The 9,576-nt window shown below is 42.8% G+C and overlaps 1 protein-coding gene across 3 annotated transcripts in view; it reads left to right on the top strand.

Moving 5' to 3' along the window:
• The window catches only part of nkain4 (sodium/potassium transporting ATPase interacting 4), a 138,964-nt gene that overhangs the window by 54,584 nt on the left and 74,804 nt on the right, over nucleotides 1-9,576 (top strand). For all 3 annotated transcript variants that reach the window (XM_024006640.2, XM_024006638.2, XM_024006639.1), the window contains exons 2-3: nucleotides 2,318-2,455; nucleotides 6,339-6,419. In XM_024006640.2, coding sequence (XP_023862408.1) covers nucleotides 2,318-2,455; nucleotides 6,339-6,419 — 219 coding nt within the window. The remainder of the gene's footprint in view (nucleotides 1-2,317; nucleotides 2,456-6,338; nucleotides 6,420-9,576) is intronic.

Below are 9,576 nucleotides of genomic sequence, written 5' to 3'. Positions count from 1 at the left end.
TGTGTATTTTTGAATTTGTTGTTTAATAATAATTGCCCTGGATCAGTGGTGAGGTGTTATTACAAGTGGCCCTGTTCTCCCATAATACTCCCATTACTGACCTGGAGGCTCCTGGCAGGAGGTTTGGAAACCTTGTTCTTTCCTTTGAATCTGTCATTGTTTATTCCACTAAATGCCTTTTCTCTCATAACTTACACCGACTCCAAGCACTCTGGCTATAAGTGTTAGAGCTGAGAATGTGTGTGTTGGTGCAGCTACACTATATATACAAATGTATGTGGACACCGCTTCAAATTAGTGGATTCGACTGAAAGGTGTATAAAATCAAGCACACAGCCATACAATCTCCATAGACAAACATTGGCAGTAAAATGGCCTTACTGAAGAGCTCAGTGACTTTCAACGTGGCACTGTCATAGTGACCTTTCCAACAAGCTCAGCCGCGAAGTGGTAGGCCACACAAGCTCACAGAACAGTACCGCTGAGTGCTGAAACGTGTAGCGTGTAAACATCGTTGTCTGTCCAGACTCACCACCGAGTTCCAAACTGCCTCTGGAAACAACGTCAGCACAAGAACTGTTCACCGGGAGCTTCATGAAATGGGTTTCCATGGCCGAGCACACAAGCCTAAGATCATCATGCGCAATGGAGTGGTGTAAAGCTCGCTGCCATTGGACTCTGCACATGGTTCAGGTTAGGCCCTTTGGTCCCAGTGAAGGGAAATCTTAACGCTACAGCATACAATTACATTCTAGAGGATTCTGTGCTTCCAACTTTGTGGCAATAGTTTGGAGAGCTCTGGAGCAATTTTTCATCAAGGATCTCTCTGTACTTTGCTCCATTCAACTTTCCCTCGATTCTGACTAGTCTCCCAGTCCCTGGCGCTTGAAAACATCCCCACAACATGATGCTGCCACCACCATGCTTCACCGTAGGGATGGTGCCAGATTTCCTCCAGACGTGATGCTTGGGATTCAGGCCAGAGTAAAATCTTGGTTTCATCAGACCAGAGAATCTTGTTTCTCATGGTCTGAGAGTCTTTAGGTGCCTTTTGGCAAACTCCAAGCGGGCTGTCATGTGCCTTTTACTAAGAAGTGGCTTCCATCTGGCCATTCTACCATAAAGGCCTGATTGGTGCAGTGCTGCAGAGATGGTTGTCCTTCTGGAAGGTTCTCCCATCTCCACAGAGGAACTCTGGAGCTCTGTCAGAGTGACCATYGGGTGCTTGGTCACCTCCCTGACCAAGGCCCTTCTCCCCCAATTGCTCAGTGTGGCCGGGCGAAAACTCTAAGAAGAGTCTTGGTTGTTCCAAACTTCTTCCATTTATGAGTGATGGGAGGGCAATGTGTTCTTGGGGACCTTCAATGCTGCAGACATTTTATAATACCCTTCTACATCTGCATTGCTTTCTGTTTGGGGTTTTTAGGCTGGATTTCTGTATAGCACTTTGTGACATCGGCTGATGTAAAAATGTCTTTATAAATGTATTTGATTGATTGATTGAGAATACCCTTTCCTGTTTCAGCATGGCAATGCCCCGTGCACAAAGCGMGGGCCATACAGAAATGGTTTGTCGAGATCGGTGTGGAAGAATGTGATTGGCTTGCACAGAGCCCTGACCTCAAACCCATTGAACACCTTTGGGATGAATTGGAATGCCGATTGCGAGCCAGGCCTAATCGCCCAACATCAGTGCCCGACCTCATTAATGCTCTTGTGGCTGAATGGAATCTGGTCCCCGCAGCAATGTTCCAACATCTAGTGGAAAGCCTTCCCAGAAGAGTGGAGGCTGTTATAGCATTAATGCCCATGATTTTGGAATGAGATGTTCGACGAGCAGGCTTCCACATACTGTTGGTCATGTAGTGTATGTGTGTGCAGGAAGTTGGCCCTAAGGATTTGTGTTAGCTGGATGAAAGCTGTATTTGTGTAGATTTGTGTCCCTCTGAGCAATATAGAGTCTCAGTTGGAGGAGTATTGTGTTCTGAGGCCACATCTCACAGTGACATTCAGGGCTGGGTGGAAATAAGACTGATTAAATGTTGAATGGATGATTACACTGATGCATTCTTTCATTTGGATGTGGATGGATGTGTTACATTGGATATTAGGATACTGTTGTTGTACATTGTGGTTGGTTGAGTAATGGACCTTGCCTATATTGTACTTTGGAGATTCCTTGCTCATTTGGATGTAATTTACCTTCATCACCCAAGTTCAGTCTTTCTTAACCCTCTATTCCCCTCTCTCCCTTCCTCTCTCTCTTCCCCCCTCTCTCCCTTTTCCCCTCTCTCCCTTTTTGCCTCTCTCTCTGCAGTTGGTGGCATTGGAGAGACAGGTGTTTGACTTCCTGGGGTACCAGTGGGTGCCCATCCTGGCCAACTTCTTCCACATCATCATCGTCATCCTCGGCCTCTTCGGCACCATACAATACCGACCACGCTACATTGTAGTGGTGAGTACAAACACGCACATACACACACACACAAACGCACGCATGTATGTACACACGTGTCAGCCCAAATTGTATTGAACCATTTATCCATTTATTCAAACTCCCAAGATCCCTCCCCTTGAACACATTGTTTGTTGTCTTAATCTATCAGTAAGTACATTTAATTAATGACTCAACTTCCGTTCATTTCACACTCRGAGTGCACCCTAAAGCCAACCTCAACAAAAATCCAGGTGGATTTAGGATTTGGTTAAATCTGAGGGGTTMTGGGTGGGGGGAGGGGGGAGRGGGTTACAGCACCTCTTGATTRGTTGAATYAGGTGTGTTAGTACTAGCCAAGAACAAAAGCCTGGCCATCTTGTAGCACTGCAGGACCAGGTTTGAAAAATACAATGGAATGTCCTAGAAGGTTTTAGATTGAAGATCACTAATGTTCTAAACTGAACAAAAATCTAAATGCAACATGCAACAATTTAAAATATTTTACTTGAAATCAGTCAWTTGAAATAAATGTATTAGGCCCTAATCTATGGATTGCACATGAGTGGAGAGGGGTGCAGCCATGGGTGGGCCTAGGAGGGCATAGGCCCACCCACTGGGGGGCCAGGTCCAGCCAATCAGAATGACTTTCCCCCACAAAAGGGTTTTATTACAGACATAAATACTCCTTCAAATAGGATGGATGAAGCTAAGAAACAATAAAAGATTCACAAAGACATAAAAAATATTTTAGCAAAGCTCCATTTGGGTGTTAATGTGGAAAGGAAGTSAAAGGGCGAGGGAGAGAGAAAAGACAGATTGGAGGGAATGTGTGAGAGGTCGGAGGGAGGAGAATAACCAAAGGCAAGAGAGGATACAGGGATAAGAAGGAAAGAATAGTGTCAGCTATCTTAGGAAAAAGGAGGGAGGATGAAAAGAGGAGGGAGAGGAGTTGAACGGAGAGAGTAACTAAAGAGCAGATAGAGGGAAGAATACTTGTGTGTCAGCGTTCTTGAAAAAAAGAAGGGAAGGGATTTGGTGACTCAACGTGTTACATGTCTGTAGGGAGGGTAAGTTCTCTACTGTCTTTAGGTTAGGATGAGTAGGGAGGGTAAGTTCTCTACTGTCTTTAGGTTAGGATGAGTAGGGAGATGATGTCACATGATCTCAGTATATATACACCTGTTCTGAAAGGCCCCAGAGTCTGCAACACCACTAAGCAAGGGGCACCACCAAGCAAGCGGCACCATGAAGATCAAGGAGCTCTCTAAACAGGTCAAAGACAAAGTTGTGGAGAAGTACAGATCAGGGTTGGGTTATAAAAAAAWATWAAAAAACGTTGAACATCCCACAGAGCACCATTAAATCCATTATTAAAAAATGGAAAGAATATGGCACCACAACAAACCTGTCAAGAGAGGGCTGCCACCAAAACTCACGGACCAGGCAAGGAGGGTATTAATCAGAGAGGCAACAAAGAGACCAAAGATAACCCTGAAGGAGCTGCAAAGCGGAGATTGGAGTATCTATCCATAGGACCACTTTAAGCCGTACACTCCAGAGAGCTGAGCTTTACGGAAGAGTGTCCAGAAAAAAAGCCATTGCTTAAAGAAAACAATAAGCAAACATGTTTGGTGTTCGCCAAAAGGAATGTGGGAGACTCCCCAAACATATGGAAGAAGGTACTCTGGTCAGATGAGACTAAAATTGAGCTTTTTAGCCATCAAGGAAAACGGTATGTCTGGCACAAACCCAACACCTCTCATCACCCCGAGAACGCCATCCCCACCGTGAAGCACGGTGGTGGCAGCATCATGCTGTGGGGATGTTTTTCATCGGCAGGGAATGGCAAACTGGTCAGAATTTAAGGAATGATGGATGGAGCTAAATACATTCTTGAGGGATGTAACCTGTTTCAGTCTTCCAGAGATTTGAGACTGGGACGGAGGTTCACTTTCCAGCAGGACAATGACCCTAAGCATACTGCTAAAGCAACACTCAAGTGGTTTAAGGGGAAACATTTAAATGTCTTGGAATGGCCTAGTCAAAGCCCAGACCTCAATCCAATTGAGAATATGTGGTATGACTTAAAGATTGCTGTACAGCAGAAAAACCCATCCAACTTGAAGCAGCTGGAGCAGTTTTGCCTTGAAGAATGGGCAAAAATCCCAGTGGCTAGATGTGCCAAGCTTATAGAGACATACCCCAAGAGACTTGCAGCTGTAATTGCTGCAAAAGGTGGCTCTACAAAGTATTGACTTTGTTAGTGAATAGTTTGTTATTTTCWGTTTTTTGTCTTTTTTGTTTTTTTGTCTACACAAAGCCCACAGACCGCAATATCTTGCTATGTGCGGATAGTATGCATCCCCTTCCCCTCAARAATGGTCTACCATATAGCCAGTTATGCATGGTTAAACCAATCTGTGGCCACCAGACAGATTTTGACAGCAATGCTAAAATAATGACAGATACATTCAAAATGAGAGGCTACAAGGACAAAACTCTTGAAGCTGCTATGATGAAAATCTCAAAAACCAAGAGGGGAATTACTAAAATCTCAACCAAAGAAGAAAAACAATGCAACCGTCTTTTGCACTAAGTGCACCAAGGGTTTGGAGAAAATGAAAGCAATCCTGAAAAGTGTTGGCATATTCTGCAATCAGACAAAAACATCTCACACATGGACCCCCACTGGTGCTCTACTGTAAGTGTGGTCGCAATATTGGAGATAGTTAGGTGAGATCTGACATGCCCCCTGAGCCCACTCAGACACTCTTGACACCTATCCAAAATGGGAACTACAAATGTGGCTCATGCTCACAGTGCAATAGCACTATAAAAACATCCTTCTTCAGACACCCACATACAGGTCAAAAAATCCCTGTTAGGGGTAACATCTCATGCAAGACCAAGGGAGTAATCTATCTCATCACCTGTTCATGTGGAAAAGCCTACAAAGGGAGGCTTACTGGATATCCTATCTAAAAACATTGGCCCCATTTGGTCTGAATATTGAYTTTGATTTCAGGCCCTTATGAACAATTCTTTCTTTTTTGAACAAGTCTTATAAATTGATATATTCTTTCTACAGCTTATTAGCGTACACCTAATATGTTCCCCCTGTTGATGATGCTCATTATACATTAAGGTKSAACCAAAAGATTACTTGTAACAAATATGAAATGAAATACGAAACAATTAAATATGTGAAATTGAATTAAACAATAATGTATGTTGATGCTAATATGGGGTACAATATTCAATTATGTTTCTATATGATAATAATAGCCTAATATATTTAATATGCCATAAACGATTGTTTTTTAAAAGTTTCACTAATTCATTCTAATTAACTTTATCATTATGACACACCCCTCACTATTGTCATTGGTTGCACTAATTCCACTGTTTGTCTACATAACCTGGTTCAAGTATTCATGACATTACCCTGAGGAAGGCACAGTGATGCCGAAACATTGGTAAATACCCAATAAATGACTGGGAGTTTATATATGGAGTGTGCGACTTTCTTTAGTTTGTTGTTTGTAACATATACCCTTTGTAAACACTGTTAATTGAATTATATCTTAGACCTGTTTATGCTCCTCCATTAAACCCTCAGCTGGTTTAAAACCCAACTCCTTCAAGTCTTAATGGACTTACAGCAGCTTTAGCATGAAGGCCAGAGGGGGTATTACACTTGAATCAATGAAAGGTGAAGTGCAGTGTAGAGTGTGTTCCATAACAGCATTCACACAGAGATCTTTCATTTCTGTTCTGACTTATTTCAATGTATGATGTGTTCTGATGTTTTATGAACCCATGTGTCTGTAAGTGTGTATAAATTCCACCATGCATGTTGTTAATATGTAGTTAACCGGTTTTGTGTTTGTGTCCTATACAGTACACCGTGTGGATGGCTCTCTGGGTGGCCTGGAATGTCTTCATCATTTGTTACTACCTGGATGTGGGAGACTTGACCAAGGTAGGCCCTATTCTCTCTGACTCACAAGTCAACTACACTACAGGTCAACTACACTACAGGTCAACTACACTACAGGTCAACTACTGGTCAACTACACTACAGGTCAACTACACCACAGGTCAACTACACTACAGGTCAACTACACTACAGGTCAACTACACTACAGGTCAACTACACTACAGGTCAAGTACTAGGTCAACTAAAGCCGTCAACACTACAGCTAACAGACCGGTCAACTACACTACAGGTCAACTACACATAACAGGTCAACTACAACTAAAGGTCAACTTAATCTACACAGGTCAACTACACTACAGGTTCAACTACACTACAGGTCAACTACACCCAGAGTCAACTATCACTACAGTCAACAGTATACTACAGGTCAACTACACTACATGGTCAACTACACCACAGGTCAACTACACTACAGGTCAAGTATAGGTCAAATAAAGGTCAACTACACTACAGGTCAACTAACTACAGGTTCAACTACACTAAGGCAGCATACACTCAGGTCAATATAGGGTCAACTAAAGGTCACACTATACTACATGTCAACTACACTACGTTAAGTATAGGTAACTTAAAGGTCAACTACCAAACAAACATATCAGGCTCCACTACACTACAGGTCAACATAACACTACAGGTCAACTACACTACAGTCAAACTAACTAACAGGTCAAGTATAGGTAAACTAAAGGTCAAACTACACGTACAGTCAACTACACTACAGGTCAACTACACTAAAGTCAACTACACTAAAGGTCAACTATATACTACAGGTCAACACTACACTACAGGTCAACTTCAACTGACAGAGTTCAGAGTATAGGATTAAACTAAAGGTCAACTACACTACAGGTCAACTACACTACATGTCAACTTTACACTACAGGTCAACTTACACTTACAGGTCAGTATAAGTCAAACTAAAGGTCAAGACTAACACTACAGGTAACTTAACACTACAGGTCAACTACACTACAGGTCAACTACACTACAGGTCAACTACACTAAAGTCCAACTTTTGAGGTATATCTAGGTCAACTACACTACAGGTCAACTACCTAACAGTCAACTTACACCACAGGTCAAACTACACCACAGGTCAACTATACACTACAGGTCAACTATTCCTACAGGTCAACTACACTACGAGGTCAAACTATACTTCACAGTCAACTACACTACAGGTGCAACTACACCACAGGTCAAACTAAACTACAGGTCAAGTATAGGTCAAATAAAGGTAACTATACTTGACAGGTCAACTACACACAGGTCAACTAACTACCAGGTCAACTACACTACAGGTCAAGTATAGTGTCAACTAAAGGTCAAATATACTACAGGTCAACTACACTACGGTTAAGTATAGGTTCAACTAAAGGTCAAACTAGATACAGGTCAACTTACACTAAGGTCAACTACAATTACAGGTCACCTACTACAGGTCACACTAACTACATGGTCAACTACGACTAACGGGCAATTTCACTACAGGTCAACTACACTACAGGGGGACAATTTCACTACAGTAATAACTACACTGGTCAACTACACTAACAGGTCAACTCACACTAGAGCAACATCCACCTCAGGCAACTACACTACAGTCAACTATATACAGGTCAACTACACTACAGGTCAACTACACTACAGGGCAACTACACCTACAGGTCAACTACTACAGGGCAATACCACAGGTCAACTACACTACAGGTCAACTACGACACAGGGCAACTACACTTACAGGTACTTACTACTACAGGGCAACTACACTACAGGTTCAACTTAACTACATGACAGGGCAACTACACACTACAGGGCAATTTCACTCAGGTTCAATTTCACTACAGGTTCAATCCTCACAAATCCTACACACAGGGATTTCACACAGTCTACACACTACAGGTCAACTACACTACAGGCAAATTCACTAAAAAAACAGGTCAACTACACTACAGGTCAACTACACTACAGGGTAACTACACTACAGGTCAACTACACTACAGGGCAACTACACTACAGGGCAACTACACTACATGTCAACTACACTACAGGGCAACTACACTACAGGTCAACTACACTACAGGGCAACTACACTACAGGGCAACTACACTACAGGGCAACTACACTACAGGTCAACTACACTACAGGGCAACTACACTACAGGGCAACTACAAGGCTTCTACCTCTATTTTGGAGCTCCCATGACTTGTGTGTATCTTCCACCATTTTGAGATAGGGTATGTCTATATATTCATGTGACGTTGAATAAAACATGTGGTCATCCTAGGGAGGTGGGAGCCAGGTGGTGGAAAACATATTCCAAGATCCTCAGTGTCAGGGTTCAGAGAGTAGAGGGCTCAGGAAGATGCCCCGCTACCACATACACACACCCTGACAGGTCTCCTGAGTCTCTGTTTCCGTGCGTTTGGGATTATGGTCATTTCCTTTTCTACTCCCAGTTTGAGAAGTGTGATCTGAGTGCTGAGACTGTTTGATCATATCTGAATTGTGTGTTAGAGAGAGAGAGAGAGAGAGAGAGAGACTGCAGTTAACTGCTCATTCTGTTTTCATGCTGCCATGTGTTAGGCTGATACTAGTCTGCTATATTTGCCCTATTTCTCATGAAACTGTCCCACCCATGTCCAGGGTTAACCCCGGGTGTCCTATCTGTCTCATGTGGAGTAACAGTCAGGCTACAATGGGTTAAATCCGCTCCTCATCCAATAAGAGGGCTAACAGCGAAAATACTCTGTCACATACTAATATGCCTACTCCCAATCTTATGGCCTATGGACAGTGTGTGTGTGCATGAGTGTGTCTCAGGAAATGTGTCTTTGTCTGGTATACCCAAATATTTAGCCAGTTAGTGTCTTAGATTTTATTGTGCCAAAGCTCACAGGTAACGACGTTGTAATTAAACAGAAGATGTGAAAGAGTGGTTTGATTTTCCTTTGTATACAGTCATCTTCTCTATATAGAGATCTCACACACACTATACTGACCCATCTCTCTCCAAGGATCAAGCTGTCTGTATCACCCACTGAAACCCATCACCCCTCCCTTCTAAACACACACACACACACACACACACACACACACACACACACAACACACACCCACACACACACACACACCAACA

Source organism: Salvelinus sp. IW2-2015, linkage group LG17, assembly GCF_002910315.2.
Source record: "Salvelinus sp. IW2-2015 linkage group LG17, ASM291031v2, whole genome shotgun sequence".
Taxonomy (NCBI): Eukaryota; Metazoa; Chordata; class Actinopteri; order Salmoniformes; family Salmonidae; genus Salvelinus; species Salvelinus sp. IW2-2015.
The sequence above is the reverse complement of the archived record's forward strand: the minus strand, read 5'-3'. Positions and strand labels throughout refer to the sequence as shown.